This window comes from Diprion similis, chromosome 11, assembly GCF_021155765.1.
Source record: "Diprion similis isolate iyDipSimi1 chromosome 11, iyDipSimi1.1, whole genome shotgun sequence".
Lineage (NCBI taxonomy): Eukaryota > Metazoa > Arthropoda > Insecta > Hymenoptera > Diprionidae > Diprion > Diprion similis.
Window position 1 is genome coordinate 2,963,205 of NC_060115.1, and position 24,130 is coordinate 2,987,334.

The 24,130-nt window shown below is 35.4% G+C and overlaps 5 protein-coding genes across 7 annotated transcripts; 3 read left to right on the forward strand and 2 right to left on the reverse strand.

Moving 5' to 3' along the window:
• Window positions 1-123: 123 nt before the first annotated feature.
• LOC124412080 (signal peptidase complex subunit 3) lies at window positions 124-3,942 on the forward strand. Of its 3 annotated transcripts, none has more exons than XM_046891680.1 (6): window positions 124-492; window positions 725-798; window positions 920-1,008; window positions 1,094-1,197; window positions 1,286-1,426; window positions 3,156-3,942. In XM_046891680.1, the coding sequence occupies exons 1-5, from the start codon at window positions 350-352 to the stop codon at window positions 1,413-1,415; spliced, it is 540 nt and encodes a 179-aa protein (XP_046747636.1). In that variant the 5' UTR covers window positions 124-349; the 3' UTR covers window positions 1,416-1,426; window positions 3,156-3,942. The 3 variants fall into 3 exon arrangements, with proteins under 3 accessions (XP_046747636.1, XP_046747639.1, XP_046747637.1); XM_046891683.1 differs by lacking the exon at window positions 3,156-3,942 and adding an exon at window positions 1,510-2,258; XM_046891681.1 differs by lacking the exon at window positions 3,156-3,942 and adding an exon at window positions 1,530-2,258.
• LOC124412078 (zinc finger protein 330 homolog) lies at window positions 2,267-4,046 on the reverse strand. The gene is made up of 6 exons (XM_046891678.1): window positions 3,768-4,046; window positions 3,464-3,634; window positions 3,141-3,372; window positions 2,845-3,009; window positions 2,684-2,764; window positions 2,267-2,585 (listed from the first exon to the last, which is right to left on the reverse strand). The coding sequence occupies exons 1-6, from the start codon at window positions 3,885-3,887 to the stop codon at window positions 2,392-2,394; spliced, it is 963 nt and encodes a 320-aa protein (XP_046747634.1). The 5' UTR covers window positions 3,888-4,046; the 3' UTR covers window positions 2,267-2,391.
• Window positions 4,047-4,221: 175 nt separating this feature from the next.
• LOC124412164 (rho GTPase-activating protein Graf) lies at window positions 4,222-13,299 on the forward strand. Its single transcript, XM_046891831.1, has 20 exons — window positions 4,222-4,844; window positions 5,426-5,583; window positions 7,496-7,567; window positions 7,640-7,741; window positions 7,851-7,961; window positions 8,065-8,169; window positions 8,653-8,724; window positions 8,829-8,895; window positions 8,980-9,077; window positions 9,179-9,273; window positions 9,421-9,502; window positions 9,604-9,706; window positions 9,804-10,025; window positions 10,299-10,404; window positions 10,506-10,833; window positions 10,927-11,110; window positions 11,221-11,377; window positions 11,461-11,517; window positions 11,635-11,714; window positions 11,804-13,299. The coding sequence occupies exons 1-20, from the start codon at window positions 4,685-4,687 to the stop codon at window positions 11,893-11,895; spliced, it is 2,451 nt and encodes an 816-aa protein (XP_046747787.1). The 5' UTR covers window positions 4,222-4,684; the 3' UTR covers window positions 11,896-13,299.
• A 735-nt stretch (window positions 13,300-14,034) lies between these two features.
• On the reverse strand, window positions 14,035-16,407 carry LOC124412165 (putative neutral sphingomyelinase). The gene is made up of 7 exons (XM_046891832.1): window positions 16,388-16,407; window positions 16,233-16,307; window positions 15,786-15,959; window positions 15,401-15,584; window positions 14,848-15,174; window positions 14,664-14,769; window positions 14,035-14,550 (listed from the first exon to the last, which is right to left on the reverse strand). The coding sequence occupies exons 2-7, from the start codon at window positions 16,283-16,285 to the stop codon at window positions 14,204-14,206; spliced, it is 1,191 nt and encodes a 396-aa protein (XP_046747788.1). The 5' UTR covers window positions 16,286-16,307; window positions 16,388-16,407; the 3' UTR covers window positions 14,035-14,203.
• Window positions 16,408-16,963: 556 nt separating this feature from the next.
• On the forward strand, window positions 16,964-24,014 carry LOC124412216 (E3 ubiquitin-protein ligase TRIM33). Its single transcript, XM_046891911.1, has 11 exons — window positions 16,964-17,695; window positions 18,315-18,556; window positions 18,939-19,219; window positions 19,330-19,440; window positions 19,723-19,917; window positions 20,012-20,124; window positions 20,209-21,366; window positions 21,535-21,694; window positions 21,842-22,025; window positions 22,170-22,322; window positions 22,409-24,014. Exons 1-11 carry the CDS (start codon window positions 17,356-17,358, stop codon window positions 22,580-22,582), a joined length of 3,111 nt encoding a protein of 1,036 aa, XP_046747867.1. The 5' UTR covers window positions 16,964-17,355; the 3' UTR covers window positions 22,583-24,014.
• Window positions 24,015-24,130: the final 116 nt, after the last annotated feature.

Here is a 24,130-nt window from a genome sequence, read left to right on the forward strand (position 1 = left end):
ACGATTGAGAATTATTTTTCATTCGCAAACAGAATATTGTCTTTTTAATGTCGAGTTGTGGCCGAAAATTGGCGTAAAAAAATATCCGTTAAGCCTGGGACCTTTGCTTGGGACAAATAATTGTAGCCGTTGAATTCCGATGAGTTTTTGAACACTCCGTCAACGATCAGCGATTTCGTGGCTCGATGCTCGTGGTCATATCTTTTTGATGACGTTGAAAGAAAATAGCATAACCTGTCGTCATTCAGTCATTGACATAGGTTATAATTTGTCGTATAATAAGTCGGTTCCAATTGCGGGATAGTTTGTACTGAAAAAATAAAACGTCAACGTAGATAAACAAATAGACATGCATTCAGTGTTGACCCGTGGAAATGCCATTCTGGCTTATACTTTAAGCGTATCGGCTTGCCTAACGTTTTGCTGCTTCCTGTCCACCGTATTTATTGACTATAGAACTCATACGAACCTAAATACGGTTAAGGTTGTTGTGTAAGTGTTACGTTCGAATGTGTTTGAATAATGTATAATTGATTGCAAAGCCAATTTGCCCTTACTCTAAGCTGATGTTCTCTGAATTGATTTTCTTTATCCCCGGTAAATGTAGGTTATACCTTGCTTCGACACTGCGCTACCAGCTGTTGTAAAAATTATAGACAGCCTCTAGTTGATGCTAGATTTACCTAATCTGCGCCGCTTACTCAGTCATTCGTTTATGTTATAGGAAAAATGTGCCAGACTACAGTGCTTCGAGAGAAAAAAATGACCTCGGGTTCTTAACTTTTGATTTACAAACAGATATCCTTTACTACTTTTATCTGTATAGCAATAGCATAATTTTGTGATATTTGTATGTATTATTTGATGCCTTATACTATAGAAATGTTACGATATTTCCATTTTCCTTAACACAACACACATCTCACCCCGCTGTTTAACTGGAATGTCAAACAATTGTTCCTATACTTGACTGCTGAATATGAAACAGCAAACAATAAAGTAAATCAGGTAAGTTTTTCAACAGTTATTATTATTATGGACAAAGCAAATTTTTTTTTACTGTTTAAATTCTTTCTAACTCAAAATATTTCAGGTTGTGCTTTGGGATAAAATAGTATTACGTGGCGATAATGCAGTTCTTGACTTCAAAAATACAAATACCAAGTATTATTTCTGGGATGACGGTAACGGTCTTAGGTGAGCTGAAATTATCCCTCTTCTCATATATACATGTACTCACTAGAAACGAATTTTGAACAACAACACTACTACAATTTTATTTTAGGGGCAACAAGAACGTAACTCTGACATTGTCATGGAATATTATACCAAATGCTGGATTACTACCAAGTGTATCTGCTCATGGATCTCACTCTTTTGCTTTTCCATCCGAATATACGAACTCTCGAGTCTGAGGTTGGTCGAGGTTATTATAAGTTACTATAGGCAATTTTTTATCTTACAAAATAATAATTGGACCCATCAAGTGCATGCGATTATTTGTCTCAGAATAAAATTGATGTTGGCAGAATTACTACGATTTATGAATGACACAATATCCTTTGGAAATAAGCATTGCCTTACCACAATATCATAGGATCCATTACCTTTAGACCAAGTTTTATGGGTTTGAATTTCTTAGAATTTCTGTAATTCGCAGGTCTGTTCTGTAACACATGCCAATAACCGAATTATTTCGAATATAAGTCTATGTTTCACTGTAATATTTGATGGCAGAAATTATTTTTCGAATATGACGCCTTATGAATAAATTTTTTTCTAACATCTCTAGGCTCAGAAATCATGATAGTGGAACAATGGGGCAATGTATAAATTTATACACGTAATTTTTTACACTAGGAACAATTGTAAATTCACTGGAATTAAACGAAGTCATTTGAAACGAGAGTTTCGTCAATATTGTAAATTATTGAATGGGTAAAAAGTAAACAATTTAATTGTGAAAGAGAATAATACAATTCATTTTCTGCAATGTGATGAATACATACATTTTTTAGTATCTATAAGATTATAATAACAACGATCAGAAGAATATCTTAGTCTCGATTCCTTTACAGACAATTACAAAAAATGTACAATTTCGATGTTATGTATAGGTATAACTTGGAGAGGTGGGATTAATTCACAGAAACTGTATTCGAGTGGACTAATCTTTATAGGTATGAATAATTTAATCGGTTTTCTATTGTAGATCAATTAGTCAATCTTGTAGCATAAATACATTTTTTTAATTTTAGTCTCACAATCAGAGTAAAACGAATGCAAGTGAAATTTTATTCACTACCAGATATTTTATAAAATGGTCCCCCTTACGGTCTCTCCTCTTCAATAGAAATAATTTCTATACTCAATTAACTAGCTATCACATTTTCAGCTAGCAGATGTCCCTTTGTCCAATTTAGATGTCTTATCGCATTTAGAATCAGACAGATTGGTATTTTCTTCTTCATCACACGAACTTTCTTCTTCCTCATCCTCATCATCTTCACCTGAACTTTCACCTTCCCCATCTTCGTCGTCATCGGCGTCATCTGCATAATCCCCATAGCTATGAGCACTATCACCTGTGCAAGAATATTGGGCATCTTTGTTAAGAGAGAGTTTTTGAAAGCTTAGAATGAAGTTTTTGTGAATCGTAATTGACAAATTGAACAAGTCTTACCATAATATCCATATCCTCCATCTTCTTCGTCAGAATCGTAGGTTCCTGCTTGATTTTGCCGACCAAATTTATGGCTCCTTGCTGTAAGAGTGAAAAGAACATATTCATAGATGTTTTATCGCTGTTAATGTAAAAAGTATAGAACCAATTTTGTAACTTACTTGACATACTAAGATCCTTGGTTTGTGAGGTTTCGTAACCACACTTGGGGCATGGAATCGGCTTGTTCTTCTCATATTTGAAACCTTTCCTTCGAACGTGATCCTCACAGTAGCACGTTTTACATCTCAGGCAGGAATATTGCCCAAGCTTATTGCAGGATTGACCTGCAATTTTTTCAACACAATTCTCTTGAGGATTTCTGTTTCAGTTTTGTCATGCTGTGTGTTACAGAACTGTACTAGTGGTGCCGAACATTTGAATAATAGAAACATATGAAAATATATCTTGTAATTACATTTGAAACTTTCAGACTCCAATACTTGGCAAGATGCCTGATGCTCAAACTGATCATCTTCACACAGAAAGCAGTCACAGAAAGAGCATCGAAATATTCGGCCGCCGTGATCCCACACTCCTCGTTCACACTCCTGGCAAACTGCATCCATTAATGGACAAGTACAAGCATGGGAAGTCAGACATCGTCTACCATGGCATACCCATGCCTCGCAGTGATCACATATGGCTCCCTAAATTATAAAATTTGTTTTTAATATAACTGCAAATTACTGTGGAAAAATTTTTAAAATACGCTTAAACAAATTTTGACATTTTACGCACCACCATACCAAGGCCAGTTGTAAAGACGCCGGCGTGTCGAATGACACAGTCTCCAGTTTTCAACATGCATTTGACTTTGCCGCAATGAGCACATATTGGCAAACGCTGAACACTCTGACAGAAGTAACAAAATGCCCGACTCTTCTGCTTTCTATTGCACTTGTCGCATTCCTGAAGTAAAATCCTAATAACTATCAAAACTTACAGCGAGGGTCCGAAGTTAGCTTGGATATTTGGTAACAACGAATGAAAAGGTCAATTGGTTATTTGATAAAAAAAAGTATTGCAAGTCAATCATACTTGCCATTATTGCATTGCAAGGAAATTTTGCAAGGTCTATCTGACCTTTAGCAGTGCGAATTTCCTTTTGCCTTAACTTTTGTTTCTCAGCCTTTTTCCTTTGACCTGTCTTTTTTTTCGGCATGATCGCTCCTGGCTTATAACTTGCGAATCTAAATACACCCAAGAAGAGCCGAAAACTATTGAATATTTTTTCGGTATCGACCCGGATTCGATGATTAAATTGCGGTTATGTTTTACCGAACGGGACTCTGAATAAGCCTATGCTCTGATTTACACCGATTGCTCCGAACTGTCTCGTGAGTGGTTGTTATCTGATGTTACACCATACCACGGACTTGCACCATACATTCATTGGTCAATGGCCGTCAGCTACTTTTACGAAACAGCTCCATCTTTTACAAAGAGCACGGCAAAGAGGAAAAGTATACATATGTAGGTATATATACGTGTAAAGCTTGGACATCTGTCGTCATCGGTTATCTCATGATTATTCCTGAGGACGCGTTCGTAAAATTGATCATGAAAATCTAAAGTGACGTTTGGCATGTTGTTATTCTATTCATGAAATATCCGTTCGAGTCTCTCATCTGTAAAGTTCTGTTTTCAATAATTTTCAACGGAAAGCGGTGGAGCCGTGGTGGAGTGGAGACGACGTATTTTTGTTCCGTGATTAGTGATAACTGGGACAATTAAGCCATTAGTCGTGTTGACACTTCCATTGGTAATCTTGATTGACAACTTCCAGATTGTGGATTAATTCTTGAAGAAAATTACAAATGCAGTTGAACCCTGCCACAAGGCTTTCGCGTTCTCTGTGGTAACGCACCTCCGTATTTCAGCGTAACAAGATTTGTGCTTGCAGTTGATTTAACTCGGTTGTGAATGATTATACGATCTTTTCAAAGATAATTAATAATAATGGGTGTTGGTCTGGAACCGCTCGAATTTACCGACTGTTTGACGGACAGTCCCTATTTTCGTGATAATCTTCATTCCCATGAACGCGAATTAGACAAAACCAGTCAGCAGATTAAACGCTTGATAAAGGAGGTCAAGGATTTGCTTATAGCTGCCAAAAGTAAGTTTTTCTCACATTTATGGCACCAAGTAGCTTCGACAAAAAAATTTCATCGCTGCATTTTACTATCCTTATTACCGTCTATGTACGACGGACAATGTACCAGTCCTACAAACTTCAGAGCCTTAAAAGGGCGAAAATCCACTTGAAAACATAACTCTGGTTGAATTTTTCGCCTACAAGTAAAAGAAGTCTTGTGCGAAGAAAGAGTAATCTGATCCAATAATGATATAAATTGATACGTGTGTGTGTGTGTATATATTATTATTATTATTATTATTATCTATTGCTGTGTCTAACCATAAGTAACGCAACAATTTTCAATATCATTTGATAGAAGATTCAGTCAGATTTATACTTGAGACAACTTGCCAGCTCTTCGATAACTCTTGAATTTCTGAAATTGATGCATCGTCTGAGGCATTAGATATTAGATCTCTTTTAAAGAATATATACCAACTTGATTAAGGGCGGTAAAAAATGGGATCAAGTTTTTCGACCACAGCTAATAAATTACATAATACTAATTTCTACATGCATGATTAGCTAATGAGGTTCATTACCGTGATCTTGATTTGCAGATTTATCACGAGCTCAAAGAACATTCTCAAAAACACTTCAGAACTTCAGTTTTGAATGTATTGGCGAAACACAAACCGAGGACGAAACACACATATCACAAAGTTTGAAAGAATTTGGTAGACTTATCGCTTCGATCGAGGACGAGCGTGATCGCATGGTATGACTCATTAATGTTGAAAAAATTTATCTTAAAACATTTGCATATTTTGATCTACGCTTTACCTAAATTGAGTTGATCAATAATATTTTATGAAATTGATTAAAATTTACATACAATTATAGATTTTTTCACTAACTGCACATGGTGTAACTTTCCTAGGATTTTGCTTTTGCTATTGGTTGAATACTGCAAAAATTGCACTCACTTCACACCAACTGCAGCTGGTGAAAAAACCTATCAATTATTAATTCAATGAAAATCTGAGATACTCAAATTATAAGCTAAACATTTTAATGCGTTATTCACATTATAAACCAATTCACTTTCTAACCAAGGCTTTTGTTTTTATACCTAGTGGACAAATTAAGACACGCAAGTATTATATTACTTTGCATGAACGTTTTTATTATACAGTTTACCCAATGTTCATAGCCATTCTATAGTTGACTCATTTCATTCACAGTCTATAGTTTATAGATCAAAATTGGTAATATCATTTACATATGTATATTTTTTGTTTGAACAACAGTGACAATCAACATATGCAATATTTTATTCAAAGGAATATCTTTTGTATAATAATGTTAACAAAATATGCGACATCCTTTCATTCCAAAGTGGTAACTTTGCGTTCAGCAAAAAATTCGTTTTCATTACAAATACGTCTATCTAATCTCATAACTATTGTGTATTATTTAACTAGCCATCAAATGCAGCCGGTTCTGCAATATTCCTGTAGAAACAGTGTGATATAGTATAACCAATGATATTTATTAATGCCCTGTACATAAAGTTATAATAGTTATTTTCGTGACAAATGCACATAAAGTAGGAATTTCTTGATGGGTGTAAAGTGCGAAACTCACACGAGTCAAGAAGTCCCTATATGCACACATGCCACAAATCCTATTTTCTGTGCTACTTTCTATCGAAAACGAGAATATTGTGTAGTTTTCTACAAGCACTGGTGTGCATAAAAAATACCAAGTAGTCGCGTTGTCGACGGAGATATCGCAGAACCACTTTTTCATCCCTATGTTAGTATTAATAATTTATACAATACTGTGTATAACGCAGTTCAGCTTTGTACAGCAATGCATTTGTGTTTGTTAACCGTGTCTTTTGATTCACTGTTTATTAATCACTGCAGACCTTTTGTCATTACAACACTTATTCAACTATGCAATTTAAAACCAAAGATACATCCAGTGTTTGCAAATACCTTGACATTGGTTCATAACGATATATTCATAATAAAAACTCTCTACAGCATCTTTTATCAATTTCATATGGTTTGGAAACAAAACCAATTTGGTAAAGTAGGTCAGCAATACCTGATATTCCATAAATATCTGACTTATTGAAATAATCAGTTTCCAAATTGAATAAAATGAAGAAAAAGTAGATGTACCTTTGACGTGGCTGGTCTGTTTGAATGTGGAATAATTAACGAGCATTGATTTATGTGCATATTATAGATCATCGGGTGTGTAATGATATGCCTGTTAATATGCATACAGTAGAACCGCGATTAACCGTGATCCTCTCCAGTGCCTGCATGCTTCGCGTAAGCAACCAGGTACAGTAGTACTGAACTATTTCGAACAGCAAGCTGGCAGCAATTCAATCGACTATTTGCATCTTCGACAAATGAAACATGAAATGATTTAATTTATATGTGGATTCTTCGGTCTCGAGCAACCCAATTAATTTGAGTTCTACTATATGTCATTCAATAAGATCAATTGTAACCATAATCACACACCCATTAATCTGTAGTGTTGTCTGGATAACTTTTCACTCCAAATTTATGTTTTTTCTTAGCTATTACTAAGTTGCTGCGATATGAAATTATCTGACAATTTTTACTTACTTGTCATCCGTAAGAAATTTGTTTCAATCCTTTCAGCTGGAGCGTGCGTATGATCAAATAATATTGCCACTGGAAAACTTTAGAAAGGATCACATTGGTGGTGTTAAGGTAATCCATTGAATGATGAAATAATTTCTGCTCCAGATTCACTTAACTTACTGGAATAAATGTGTTTTTCAGGAAGGGAAAAAGAAGTTTGAAAAGCAAACCATTAAATTTTGCCAGAGCCAAGAGCGCTACTTAAATTTGTCCACAAAAAAACAAGATAATGTACTACAGGAGGTAAATAATTTCTGACAGACTCATATATTTACGCATAATGTTGAATTTTTATTATCAATATTCAAATATGTATGTACGTTTATTTAATAAAAAATCTTGTGAATTTCAGGCAGACGCTACACTGGATATGGCTGAGAGACATTTTTGTCAAGCCAGTTTGGAATATGTATTTCTGCTCCAAGAGGTTCAAGAACGCAAGAAATTTGAATTTGTAGAAACAGTAAGTACACATTCAAATTTGAATAATTATAATAACTTTGAAGCATCACGTTCGACAGTCATTTGATGCTACAGCAATGTAACGTTTTGTATTTATTTTATAGCTGCTAGGATTCATGTTTGGATGGCTAACTTTCTATCATCAAGGGCACGAAGTAGCAAAGGACTTTAAACCTTACATGACAGAGTTGCAGCTGAAAATACAAAAGGTGAAATGATTTTTCTTGTTTCTGGAGTACAAATATTTCGTGATGACTTTCAAAGGAATAAAAATTATAAAAGTTACTTTCATTGAGTGTGTAAACAACTAATCAAAGTAAATCAAGCCACTGTAATTATTCACTGTAAAAAAGTAATGATGGTAATAGTTTTTGAATATTTGGTCCCCCCTTACCCCACCACACACACACCCCCACCTCTAACTTAGTAATGGCTTATCATTTTTGTTAATAACATAGCAACTTTTACTACAATCTAATTAAGTGTAGTTTCGATTTTTATTCTCCGTTTTGTCCCAATCTGGAGTTGGCAAATTAATTCAATTTTCGTCTTTACTGTCTATGATGTCGAAGCTGAAAGTAGAAATATTCAAATATAACAGTTTTCATGTTATGGTTTAGTTGTAACAAGATAACTTGCATGCAATATACAGCTTATTAATTGCCGATTTTTGTGTGTGTGTGTTTTATAAGACAAGGGAGAATTTCCTCGCCACCAGGGATAAAACTGAGTCACTCATGAATAAAATGAAGGAGATGAAAAAGGTAAGGTGAAAATAATTCAGTATGTGTTAATTTCTTGGTCCACAGTATAATGTTTATGGTTTTCGCAATCCTCTCTGACAATTGGTTTTGTTTCGAATTTTCAGTCTTCTGCCGAAGCAGCCCTCTGCAAATTAAACTCACGTGAAGGCTATTTATTTTTGATGGAAAAAAGTGGGTAATACAGTTTCACGGAAAATATATTTCTTCCAATTTGTACCAAAAATACAAAAATTAATTCGTTTCATTTCATTACAGAGGCCTTTGGTACAACATGGACAAAACAATACTGTACATATCAGAAAGACAAAAAAGAATTTACTATGATACCTTACAACCAACTTACTGGAAAATTTGTAAGTATTTAAGTGCGATGTTACTGTGTCGATTATTCGAAAATTTTTTACGAATTATTTTCCACATCCTCCTATATTTCATAAAAAAAAATTTCTTACAGAGCAGTAGAGAAAAATTCACCCTTGCATCTTGTGTACGGCGTATGTCCGATTCTATCGAAAAACGATTTTGCTTCGACATCACTGCCGTCGATAAGTAAGTTCTTAATTTTTATTGAACTCTCCATAGTGCATAACTATAACAAGTTTTGCCTCATTGAAATGCACTCTCTGTTTACATACATTAAACCAATCCTTATAAATATGAGAAGCCGTCCAGTACCTGTGTTTAATTTATTTTTAGGCCAGGAGTAATATATACATTCCAAGCTCTTTCTGAATCTGATAGAAAGCTGTGGATGGATGCGATGGATGGTAAAGAGCCTGTAAGTAATTCCTTTTCCTGCAATCAATTTTTATCTGTCGTTAAGTTATTTATTTGTGCTTTTGAATGGATGTTGGTTACCATCATCTTTCATGTGTACAGACGTACGCCCTTCAAGGCCCATCTGTAATGGTGGAGGAAACGGGTCTTGACGAGACTGGCTTTGCATTTGTATCAAAATGCATAGCAGCCTTAGAGGACAGAGGTGAGATAGTAATCTCTCAATTAATAGTAATTTACACCGAAAATGTGCTTTGAATGTGAATAGCTCAGATTTAAAAACTGCTTTATCTTTTCCTCAGGGCTGAACGAACAGGGGCTCTACAGAGTTGTAGGAGTATCTTCGAAAGTAAATAAACTTCTGGCAATGGGCCTTGATAGAAGGAAATTGGAAAAATTCAATTTAGATGATCGTTTTGAATGGGAAAGCAAAACAATTACAAGCGCCTTGAAAACTTACTTACGAACATTGTCCGAACCACTGATGACATTCCGATATTACCACAGCTTCATAGCAGCTGCGAGTGCGTATAGGTATTTTTTATATTGCCATTCTTAAGAGCAAGAGCCTTTGACAAGCAGTGAATATTTCCATCATTTTTCCAGTAGTAATGGCATCTCACTCTTCATGATCACTTGAACTCAGCATTATTTTATGATACACCTATAATATCGATATTTCCTTGAATTTTAATTGACCCTCCACTAGTTGCGATGTTTTTTAATAACTAATGTAAAGGCAACGATCTGACAAAATCTTATGATTGATTAATTATATACCTATTTGCCGTTTTTAGAACAAGAAAATAAGGAAACAAGGATTAACGATGTTCATACACTTGTATACAAGTTGCCAAAAGCAAACTTCAACATGCTTCTTCTTCTGATAAATCATCTGAGTAGGTAAGCAAATCGTTCATAAAATTTCTTATCGAGGTAATCGAATATCGTAATATAAGTAAGATAAGTACATCTGAGAGAGATGTGAATCTTTTGCGTTACAGTGTGGCTAAAAAAAGCGATAAGAACTTGATGACAACTGGAAATTTGGCTGTCTGTTTTGGACCCACTTTGCTCAGACCAGAAGAAGAAACGGTTGCATCGATAATGGATATAAAGTTTCACAATATTGTGGTCGAAATACTAATTGAGAACTGTCAGAGAATAGGTAGCGGTCCTCCACAAGAGAATCCTCCTGGGCAGTTAATTCAGTCACAAACTCTGAACCCAGTGCAGCCTGATGTTAAAGAAAGTCACAACTCTACAGGCAATGGCACTACGATATTATCAAGATACTCTTCACACGTGGCTGTACCAACAACGCATGCTCATGTAAGAAAATAATTTCTCTTCCATTCAGTACCGTGTACTCTCAGTGTTTGAACTGTGGAAAATATTGACTTATTATCTCATTATGCTCTGCAGCTGATCACGAGATCGTATTATGATGGACCTATGTCCGTGGCTTCGGGATCCTCCATAGATGATAGAAAAAATGGAGATTATGAAGAAATCGATCAAAGTAGTCAGCGAATGTCGTATCCAGAAAGCAGAATGGGACGTATGAAATTGAGCAATGCAAATTTTATGTACCATTCAACAGATAAGGGTAATTATTTTTATTAGACTAGACCCATTTGTCATATTCTGATTTTGAAAATTCATTAGGCAAGAAAGTCTTGGCGATGCTTGGAGTAGAGTTAACATTCATTTGTACAGTTGCAGGAAGTGGAAACACAAGCAGCTCAAACGAGTCGGTGGCCTCAGACCCAAATCCATTTCCCTCTGATTTACCAGTGAAACAAAAACGAGGATCAATGATGGGATTACATTATACTACGAATTATCAGCAGCGAGGAAACCCGCCGCTACCCCTGTAATTACAATAATCAATTTTTGTTATCAGCAGAACGAGCTATTTATTTTAATTCATATTTTACCTTCAATTTTCTTCTGAAGGGTGAACGTGTCGCCTGGAAGCGGTCGTTCAAGTCCAGGACAAATGGGTGGTATTTGGTATGTTTTTGTCTGTTTAACCATCAGAAATTACTTACTTGCATCCGCGATGCGACTTGATTACTACATTATGCTCATACTCTGATTTATATTTTAAATAAATATGCAATTCGATAGGAGGGTCAGAACGTTGTATGCTTGCATGGCAGAAAACGACGGAGAATTATCATTCGAACCGAATCAAATAATAACGAATGGTGAGTCGAAGGATCTGGGATCCCCAAAAAACAGTTTACGTCTACGTTTAAAAACTATCAAAATAAAGGTGGAATCTCTTATTTTCCAGTGAAAAATTCATTGGAACCTGGATGGTTGGAGGGAACATTAAATGGAAAGACAGGGTTGGTGCCCAGGAATTATGTGGAGCAGTTACCTTGAAGATTTTTGAACCAAAGAGTGCCTAATAGTTACTGAAAAATCGTGAAGTACACAAATATTTCTAAATACATTCCTACTTGCACATTCCTGAAGCGCCATACACACACTTCCTAAATATTTATTTCCGAGAAATAAGCTACAGGTGAAAATTCACACGCAAATGAAGTTCAAAGTTGAAACGAAGTTTGAGAACCATTTGGGCAGTCAATTATGTATGTATTTTAGTTAATAAGAGTTGTCTCGCTCAAAAATGTTTACTTTGTACATAATTCACAAATGAATTACAATATGTATTATACAATTAATATATGTCATATTTATTCATATTTAGAAAAAATTCATTGTTGGCAATACCTCGAAGCCTCTGAGGCAATATTAATTGTAAATATAAGGTAAAGATACACTACCTATGTATAACGTGTTATACACGTAGTGCTATGGAAATTTTAAATATACATTTTTATTCACTGCTATTATATACTGATTAGTGTAAGCTGTGCCATATTCTTGGTTCTTTCAAACTTTTCGCCTATTTATATATTTATTCTTAGGATCCGTTCGGGCTCAATATTTTATAGTATGCAATTTATGCTTGCAATAAGCCGTTCTAGTATTGTAGCGTTAAGGTACAGGTAATAAAATTTATATTTTACAGTACTTTGCTTGTCACTAAAAGCCCAGAGTTTTGATCACTGATTATATGATTGATTCTCAATTATTAAATTGGAAAACACGAGCCTCCAGAAACCAAAAATTATCGGTGAATTCAAAATGACACTAGTTTCTCAGTCACTGATAAAAGGCATCAATAGCTTGAAAAATTGACCAATGGCCTCATTGTTAAACTTCAAATATTAGTGAATTACTATAAGTTTTAATATTAACATTAAACCTATCAATAAGTTATGAATATACCTATTCCTACCGTGACTGGTCAAATCAACAGTCGTAGCAAATAAGACAGGTTACGAAGAGAAGTGAGTGTGTATTGAAAATCGCATTGAATTTCATTGCATGTGTATTTGAAGAAAACTCGTACTTTGAATGGCGATATAGTAAAATTGTGCATAGGTGATTTCAAACTAAAGCTTAAGAACAGTCATTTGACTGGTCATGGTAGGTTTAGCGTTGAAGCTTGTATACATTACATTCTATTTCTATACTAATTAATCATTAATTAAAGTAGGATGCAAAAGTGTGGAATAGGTGAATTGTTAACAATGTTACTGATGTAGACCAGTTCGTTTATTAAACATATCACCGAAACAGCAATTGTAAATATAAAATGAATATGCAACACTTGCTGGAATGGATTACAACTATCCCTTGCATTTTATAAGTGGGTAATTTCTTTGAATACGTTAAGTATTCAGTCACTTGCCCTTTGACGATATTTCCTACCGTGGTACACATGGTACATTGATTTTATTGTCTATTTGAGCATCAAATGTTCCATTGGGCCACAGTTCAATACTCTGTATGAAAATAATCAATAATAAACAAAAAATCCCCATTATAACAGAACGTATTGAGTAGTACATCTGTTAGAAATAATTACTAGCATACAACTTGTAGTGGAAACTTTGATACATGATAATTGCGTTGGATCAAAGTGATAATAAACAGCTGTTAATGAAGCCAAGTATTTTATCATGAGATTTTTCTTGCAAGAACTAAGCTGTGTTGAGATCAATATTAACCAAGCGACGTATTGTATCGAATTCATATCTAGTTTTCCAAATATGCATTTTAGAAGTGCATTATAAACTGCTTTTTATAGTAAAATTTTTCGTGACTTTGTTGCAAAATATGAGTCATCGAATTATCGACTTAAAATATCACAGTGCTTTTGACAGCTTCTTTCGTGAGCGTAATTTTTTGTTCCATACATGTACACTCGGTTTGTTACGATCGACAATTACAAATCAAATTAATGGCTAGTTATACTCTCTTTAAAACAGGATCTCTACAATTACTGAAAATGAAAATAGCTCTCGAGCTTGAACTATAATATTTACAAAATTTTCGATGTGCAGTCTTCATCGTTTTTTCAAATTGTATAAGACCAGAAATAACTACTATTTCAGTGCCCTGGATCCCTGTTTATAGTCAGGAGTACCTCCAAAAAAATACTATTAAAAAATTTTCCTAGAATGTCTATATCTTAGCAGATAATGAAAAATATTCTAAAGCTTTAGTAATTAGTAATAAATCGTCAGTATAGACCGATAAATATTTGTTGTATCAAGATGTTCGCAATATAGTATTATTACATGCATGTGTGTTGCATGTAAACTTGCAAAGTGTGTCATGTTGAGCTTAGCTGGTTATTTAATTGCTTCAAGTGAAGCTCCATTGCTCGATATCCAGCTTTTAGAGCATTTTTTTCTACACTATTCCATAATGTGCTCATAAAAATGACATAACACAATACTGCCGTCAAGAAAAGGCGACCTACATTAATACCGATGCTTACTCCAATGGACGTTGTTTTGTACTCAAATCCCATTGATAAAATTAATGGTACAATTAATATACAACTTGCTATCAAGTACCAGATACGTTCACGCTTTATTGATTTCAGAGCGAGCTGGCAGATACCGAGAGCCTCTTTTAATGATTCTCTCACATCAGACCCCACAATTTCACATTCTCCTGCAACGAAAAATTCTTGGCGATAATTCTCAGTCTTAGGAAGACAGTAACTGTATGTAAGTATCAAATGCAAAAAGGAATTTAATTTCCGGGATAATATAGTAAAATTCTACCTTTCCGCAACTTGAAGCTTGCCATGATTGCTTCGTGATCTGAATAACTGAAATCCTTGTTTGGAACTCGTTTAGGAAACGGATGTTTATAGTTAGCTACTTCCATCTGTGATTAAAGAAATGAATAAAGATAATTGTCATTGATGATTACAAATAATGTTAAAGATAAGATTCAATCGTGTACCTTGATGTTCTTTGAGCCTAGATAAAGGATGTGATCAATACGTTTTCCATCCGGTTCTTTCTTAGCTACCTTTTTAGGTGTGTAACTGTTGTTGGCACACTCATTGGTCCCTAAATTACTATTACTAATTGAGCAGGCATCCTCAAGACCAGCGATACCACGAATGATGCGATAAGCTATATCTTTTGGCTCTGTATTCAAATCTCCTCCAAGAACTACCGCATCGGTTCCTCCCATAGTCATCCTAATAAACTGTGCAGTATCAAATGCCTGAAGCACTCTGTGAGCCTTGTACTCATCGTTCTCCCTGTCATATTCCGCATGTAGCTGGAATGAATATGTAAGTAAGCACAGAATTTCTTTTTGATTCAAGATTTCTTTAGGAACAAAAGGGACATTACATTTTCAGTCAATTATGCAGTCTCATTATCTGAGTAATGCCAAACAAGTATGGATTCATGCATACAGACAAATGTCTAAGTCAAGGTCAGAAAATTATAGTATCAACGATCTGGACGGATCTTACTAAAGAAACATGCAATATTCCACTTACATGCGCCACATAAACATTGACATTGATATTTTTGAGCTTTATTTTGCAAAGACCAACACCCTTTCCACCAAACCAGTCACCATGGTGAATTTTGTGCACATATCCGTTTAATGGCCATTTATGAAACATTACGTCTTGGATAGGGAAGCGAGAAAACATACAGATTCCTGATCCCACAACACCGCTGTGAACAAATTGAGAAGTTTCTTGAGGTCGAGTTCTCCTACTGCCAATATTTTGCCGAGTGGCACTACGAAATGCTTAGAAAATGTTGAAAAATATTTTACTTGTTGATTAGTCACGATCATGGTGTTACTGTTAGTTGTGTTATTCAGAAAAAAAATCTAAACCAATTCGAATGCGGTATGTATAATTTTTTCTGTACCTGTAGAAATAATGTGAATATGGTAGCTTCTCGCGAACTTTGGCTCTTATCATTTTGAAATCACTGACTGACCAAATTTCTTGCAGACAAACGACATCATAATCATCCGTCACACATTTTTCTGCAATCGCCTCCATTCGATACAATCTATTCTTCGATACATATGGAATGCCCCTGAAAAAAATAATTTATTTTGAAACTTCGGTCAGAAACAGTTAAGACATTGTCCACAGTATATCTTTCAAATGGCTTATGTTCAATTATAGATTACAACTGTTACATTGTGCATTGATAAACCTTTGTCTCTAATCTCATTCAGTGCATGGTTTTGAGTGTTAAAGCTAAACAATGGGTGAATGAAACAAACCATTCTCTATCATCAAATGTGATATTATAGCTGGCTAAATTGCAATACGCATTATACTTCGGTTGTGTTTATGTACATACCAGCAGTTAAGAGTTAATAAGTTCAGGATTTGTTCATCGTTCGTAATTGACATCGCGGAGTAATGCAGAGGCGAACTACAACTGACAGTTCAAACGAATAAATATGTAAATCATAAATTAAAGGGACGCATATGTCAAATTCTAGGTTTTCGTACCTCGCAACTTTTAACCCCGTTTTTCAACGTATCATCACGTGCCCGAATCTAGCTGGCAGCGCCAAACTCCCTAGGATAGAGGCAGAGCAAATCAAGAACTCGGCAGCGCAAAAGAAATGAAAGATTGTTGACAGCACTGGGAGCTAATTTTGGAACGCACCCCATAATTGTCATGTTGGCATTTGTCTGCGACAAAAATTAACCAGATCAGTAGATCAGTATGCGATTCTTTAGTGCCGGCATCGCTGACTGACATAACGAAAAACGTGCAATGCAGTGTAAACCGGAGTACCCCAAATGTATACCTCGTCTTTCGTTACTTCGGCTGCAGTTTTCGCGAGGTTTCGGGATGGGTAGCTCCCTCCCGTATAATATGCTCTAAAGAGTATAAACGAAAGTGTAAGCAAAGCTGTATGCGAGCAGCGTCGTTTATGGTTTTTATGTCTTATGGGATTGTGTGTTGAAGGGCTCCCGTCGATAAGGAAGCCACCGTATCGCTAACACGATTTCTTTAGCCCCAGGCCCACTTACCTACGGAGTATTAGACACGAAAATTTGCCTTGGGTAACAGTCTTTAAATTCGTCCGTCAACGACATGTTTCAGTCAACGAAATAAGGCCGTTCTCGCCAAATCAAGGAACTTCCAAAATGGTCGCATCAGTCGCGTCCGTCGAGTAAACTTGCGTGTACATACATACACGTAACGTGCGCGGGTGAATCGTGCGTATTTTAGCGTAATGTCATAATCCAAGTTGGCTCATTGTTGATTTGGCACTTATTGACAAAATCTGTATTACACACCCGCGAGATTCAGGAATAGTTTGTAAGTTAGTGAAAGTTTGAGTATCTGTTTTAGATAAAGAGCAACAAGAAAACTTTCATCATGGCGACACGCAACTTGTTGTATAAACCCCTGTTGATTTCGTTCTGATCATCTTGTCGTCCGTTTAATATTTTTGATAAACGCAATGGAGCGACAAGCTAGCGAAATTCTCGTCACAGACGAAACATCTGTCCCTATGGTCCCTATCAAAGCCGAACCAGTGGAACAAAACGCAAACGGTCAAGAGCCTCAACCTGTCGTGGCCCAGCCGACTTCCAACGAGGAATATGTCGAGCCAAGGATTGAATGTACCACTGAAACTCATGAGAGTGAATTCCGAACGTTGTTAACAAAGTGTATATTTTGCGCAAAGACATTCACTCCTGCTGACAATTCCAAACTATTGGAATGTCTCCACGCTGCATGTGCAGCCTGCGTTATCAGCAAACCCAATGAGCACAGTTTGGCTGACGTAGAAGTCGTCCGTAAGTATTTCGCTTTCGTAGGATACTCAGTTGCAAATCCAAGATTAATCAGATTTTCGTAAGAATAACGTTATTTAGTATGCAGGTTTTCCGCAATGCGCAGGTAAATTGCATTGACTCCTTGTGTTTAGGTATCTAAAATTGTGAATGTCAAGATCAGTAACTACAGCCTGTTTAATATCGTGCTGAGCTTTTATAATTTAAGTATCTTTCTATTTCACTAGCAAGTCTATCACTTGAATAGCAACCCTAACAAAGTTGGAATTGACTTTGCCTTAGATATTAAAAGATGGTGTGAGCAGGCAGAAATTTTTTTTTCAAAAGAAACAGCGTGATTACATTGAGTGTAAACATGTATATAATGAAGCTGAAGCTAGTATCCAGAGTTAGTAGCCAAATGTGTTGATTATTTTGGAAATAGAAAAATGCAGTTCAGTTTTATCTTCATAATTCTGTAGAAGTATTAGGGATTGGAAGTATTTTATAAAATTTTGATTTTTGGATTTCACTATCTGATTCAAATGAACATTAGAACGTTTACCTGCTAATTATCGCTACTAGCTTCAGCCTTGTATGTTTGTAAAGCAACCGTCAATTATATGCAATTCTTATCTTTCAGTTGACAGCAACGTTATTGTTTGTCAAATCTGCAATGTCGCTTGTAGAATGGAAAATCTGATAGAGAATAGATTCTTCTTGAAATTAATGGATGAAGAAAATGGCTGCTTGGTCGAAGACCTGCCTGAGAATGTTAAGGAAGGCGGTGAAGAAGAAAAGAAGTGTACGAGTTGCCGTGATAATGCAACAGCCACTAGCTGGTGTGTAGACTGCGAAGAGTTTATTTGCGAAAATTGTGTTTTGGTGAGAAGCATTCTTTATCGTTATATTATTATCGAACAACTGAACCCTCATTTCACGTCATTTTTTATATATTATGTTATTGTCAAGCTGTACAGAGCCTGCTAGCTGTTGAAATACACTTTTTAAATGAGTTGCATAATATGATTTTTCCAATGATTGCTGGTGTTACAAGTTGCAATACCAACCTATAATCTGATGAGATTGCTTATTTAGTGGTCATGTCTACATTGTGATTGAGTAACATTTTTCTAGTTAAAAATAAAGTCGCTCCGTATCCAATGTTAAATTTCATGGAATGATGATTTAAAATATAATTATTGATATTCTGTGCATACCATTGGCTTGCATTTGATTATTAATCCATGTGTATAATTTTTCAAAGGCTCATCAAAGATTGAAGATAACAAAGGATCATACAATAAAACCAAAAGGCGAACTTACAAATGATGAAGAATGTACAAAGAAAGGAAACAAAAAAATACCTGGATATTTATTTTGCACAGTTCACTCACACGAACAGTTGTCTTTATTTTGTCAGACTTGCGACAGGCTTACATGCAGAGATTGTCAACTTAGCGATCATCGCGATCACAAATATAAATTCATCCATGAAATAGCAGCTGAAACTCGCACGCATGTATCAACACTGCTGAAAGAAGTTAGGTATGCAATACTGAATAGAAAATTGCTCCTATATTTTTTTTTTTTACACATTTAATCATACAGCATAACGTTTGCTACCAGCAATTAATAAGAAAATACCATTCTTACAGTTACAAAAGAGTTTTGCTGAAAAGTGCGATGAAAGTAATTGAAGATCGGCAAACTCTGATACTTGAGAAAAAAAAAAGCTTAGTACAAGATATCACCCACATGGTTGTACAGTAAGTTTGTATTATATTTTGTGGTCGCATATGACGCTGAAACTAGCAGGTAATATTCAGCGAGTGATACATCTGAAAGGCTTTCAGGGAGTGAGCGTAAGATTAAATATCAAAGAATACATCTGAAAGAATTCCCTGAATAATCCTAACAAGTTTCATTGTTTGGTCATCCCCTGGAACCGCTCTGCTTGTATTACCTTCTAACTATTGCTTGCTAGTTTCAGCGTCATTGGTCGCATTTGCAGATAAATGTATTTCTTATCTATATCTTCACATTTGTAGACTTACAAATGCAATCAACACAAGGGGCAAACAATTGGTAATGCGTCTAAACGAGGTCTGCGATCAGAAACAAAACACTTTGAATGAAAAGAAAGTTGCCCTGGATCAGCTCTCCAAACTGACGGATCATTGCATTCAATTTGTTAATCATGCTCTGGACAAGGGGTCAGACATGGCATTACTCTACAGTAAAAAGTACTTTATTTTTCTATTCGACCAACTTAACTAAATAACAATATTAAGTTTGCTAATATGATTCAATCATTGTACTTTTGAACGATTTTTATAGGTCCGTAATAAATCATTTACAAAGAATAAAGAGTCGGCGAGCTGATATTCCGAATCCCGAGATACCAGTGAGAATTCATTTGTCTTTGGACAAAGTTCCAGACTTAATTAAAGGTTTGTTGAGATAGATTAATATCTATTTTGTTGATTTTTATACTTGATAGAATTTATTACAATTAGAATATTCTCTCATTACAGTAGTTTCGTCAATCGGGGCTATAGTTGTCGATGGCCGGGTGTACCCATCGATTTCGCCCACCACCGGGCCAAGTTTGTTATCCAATCAATTCAGCGAGCCGAATGCAGAGCAAAAATCTCAGCAATCCAACAACTCGGGACCTCTGGAGCTATCTGCCCTTCCCATGCATGTACCTTCCCCGACCCAACACACCAATATTCTTCAAAATCCCTTTGGGCAAATGCCTCATCCTTTATCGCAGCAGCAACCATTACAAAATTATTCACAACATTATTCCCCACACAATCTTCCCCCACGATCATCACCGCAAACACAATTACAACCACCTCGGCAACCTTATGGATTAAATCCCAATATACGGCTGCAGCAACCACTGCTGATATCGCAACGGCCAGGTAGCTGTCATCAGCAAGTAACTTCATCGACGCATCCACATCAACAAATGCATTTAGATCAGCTGGGTCAAAATCCCAGCCTTCGAGGACTCCTTGCCCACAATCCTCCGCCCTATAGAGCTTCCAGTAACGTAGCTTATCGCTTGCCCCCAAGTTACCGCTATCCTTCAAACAATCCTCACCGTCCACTCCCACCTCACACAATGTATGCACAAACAAACACAGCTTTAGGATCTGGCGTCCGAATGCAGCAATGTAGCCCGACTTCCCCCTCGGCGCAACATTTGAACTACCCCGTTCATCAGCAACCTGCTGCTCGTTGGCATATACCTCAAAATTTGAATCCCCGCCATCAATCTTATCCTACCCGACATTCCACACCCCCTGTATCAGTTGCTGCAAATGATACATATAAAATAACTCTGAAAAATCAATCTGCCAATAATCAAAAATTTAATCTTAATACAAATACGAATGCAGAGACTTTACCGCAGTCACAAAATTCCTCTGTTGGCCAGGCGGTAAGCTCCTCTGTTCCCAAAACTCCCAGCCCTGTACCTGCTCATGCAAAAAATGACGAAACCGAAAAAAGTCTGGACAAGTTTTGTCAAGAATCTGTCAATGATTTAATGCTTACTATTGCTAAACTTGACAGTAACGGAATCGTCGTAATCCCAGAGGCTCAAAGAGGGCAGTTAGATTCCACTCAAGTTGACAGTTCTACTGACGAAGGTATACATTCTCTTGCCGATAATACTTCAGGTAATATATATTGCACAGTAGTTTTCACATTTTTCTCACAGTTCTGTAAATGTGTCATATTTCTCGTTTGTATTTTACAAATAATACGATACTAAACCAACAATTTCTGAATTGTGTTACTTTGTAATACTTGAAAATCACTTCAACATAAGATTTCTCATGTGATAGATAATTCCAAAAATTCCACGGCTTGCATGACTAAAGATGATCCCAACGAGGATTGGTGCGCTGTCTGTATGGATGGAGGAGACGCTGTTTTGTGCTGTGACAAATGTCCCAAAGTTTTTCATCTTTATTGTCATATACCAAGCCTAAAAATGTTCCCTGAGTAAGTATATCAAGTTAGTAAGTCAAAGTACACTCCTGAATTCTGGCAACAAGAGAAATTGCACTTTACATAATAATAACAGGAAATGTTCCAATTTGTATGGTTGTTTTCAACTTAATTTATTATTTTTACAAATTTCTTTTGCAGTGAAAGTGAAACGTGGCAATGTATGCTATGTACTAATGTGCTAGATTGTTCAGAAGACCCGCCAGGAGAGAAGAGATCATCTGGTATGAGTGCTCGTGATTTGAGGGTAGCGCAGCGCATTGTATTGGAGCTTTACTGCCAATACGAGCATAGTTTACCCTTCAGAGAAGTTGTTTCGTCAGAGGTATATCATTCTATTTAGTGGTTATTCATTTTGGTTTTCCCCTTTCAGTCAACTTATTGGTGAACAAACTTCCAATAAAAATCATATGTATATACATTTTGTTTATGAAACTGCAACATGCGACTTATGTTGATCTGTTATCAGATTGTGGAGTACCATCGTATAATTAAGAAACCGATGGCTCTGGATGTGATTCGGAATAAATTGAAACCTGATCATCCTAATCATTATACCGACCTACGCCAAGTTATGTCAGACATCAGATTAATGTTCAAGAATGCGTTCACTTATAACCCGGTGAGTTGATAATTTATTGAAATGTTTTTAGATAGCATGCAAAAATTTCTTAATTCCTGGAGGATCTAAATGATTGAATTTATTAGGTGGAATCGCAAGTTTATCAAGAAGCTCGGAATTTGGAGGAATTCTTTGAGAAATTATTGTTGAAATGGGCACCAATGTATGCTTATGACGATCCGTTCCTAGCAGCTGAAGGCGAAGAAGAGGAGGAAGTATTTCCTCCAAATAGAAAATACCGTCGCATAATAAGTGATTGAATGAAAGGTATTTATTACAAATTTTATTTACAAAAGCATGGTTATAAAAGTATTTTCAATGCAAACGTTAATGCATCCACAAACTGGAAGCTGAAGTTAAAAGCGTTGTAACTATGTAGCAATTTTATGCACTGAATCTAAACTGTGTACATTGAAGAATTTGAGGGGTAAGCATAAAGGTGAGATATTTAATTGCACAAACATTTGGTTTACTAGTTAAGTATTATTGTGAGGCAACTCCCTATCGACAGAAACGCGTTCAAAGCAGAATTTCCTATTATTCACGTTATTTTCAATACTGGTTCATTTACGTAACTGAAAGCGGAGTTGAATTAAAAACTATTTTAATCCACTTATTTATGTCATCTTTACGTTTATCTTTGTAGTGCATATGTACATGTACAATATATTATGTATATGTATTTGTATACATAATTAGGTCAGTACTCCCAAATTTGTAACATATATACTGGTAGCCATTCGATTAACCTGTCAAAGTAACAAATTAATTACCCCTGAGAATATGTATTTACAAATGACAAATACGTAGGTTGTTTACATTATTTATATTATTACGTTACTATTTTTTCCCTTTCACACAGTATATTCATGTTGAAAAAGATGATCGTTGCACATGTGGAAAAGATTTAATGAATTTTCGTGACGTAGAAATTACAATGATATATTTTGCTTTATCGGAATTGTAGGGTAATTCGTTTAATATATGTGAAATGTTGATGTACAGTTTATTGTTTGTATCTAAACTGTACAAAGATGTGGAACAACAAATCTTATAAAATAAAATAATCGTAATTAATGAAAAATTTTTAGAAGTTCTGGAATGTATGAGACAATGTAAATGGCACTCATATCCAATCGCAGTTTTTAATACTATTTGTAAATAAATAATTATAGGATCAAATATTGTACTTGATACAATTTTTATCAGTAATGAATTGCATTGAAACGTAATTCAAGTCTATGTAACTGTTTAGAATTTACGTTTCACATTACTCTGTAAGTTATGTATCGAAAATTGCAGCAAAATGTTAAGAGCGATACTATCTATTACTACTAATTAACTATTAAAATATACATACAAACGCCTTTGCTGTACACAAGACCATTTGTTAAACATGGATTTGCAAAAGAATATATGTACATTACATTTTTTGTTCAGATATCAGCATCCGAAAATATACCAGGTGGTTATTATACTGAAATATACATAATAACAGTCCTCTACCTCCACTTTGAAAATCATAAATGCAAATTAACATTAGTTAAACAAATTTTATTATGTTTTCAAAATATATTCGAAGAGGTATATTGAGAAATATTATGACATAAATATCTATATTTCATTTTGTATGCATATCATTATTTTGTTTATGGTTCATTCATCAGAATTCAACTCAATTTGATGATTCAATGAAGACCTATACTTTCCATGTACCTATTTATTTATTTATCAGTATTCGTGATTTAAAATAAAACCATGCAGTGCTGATATAATTACTGGAAGGATTAATTAGAATTAATGTCATT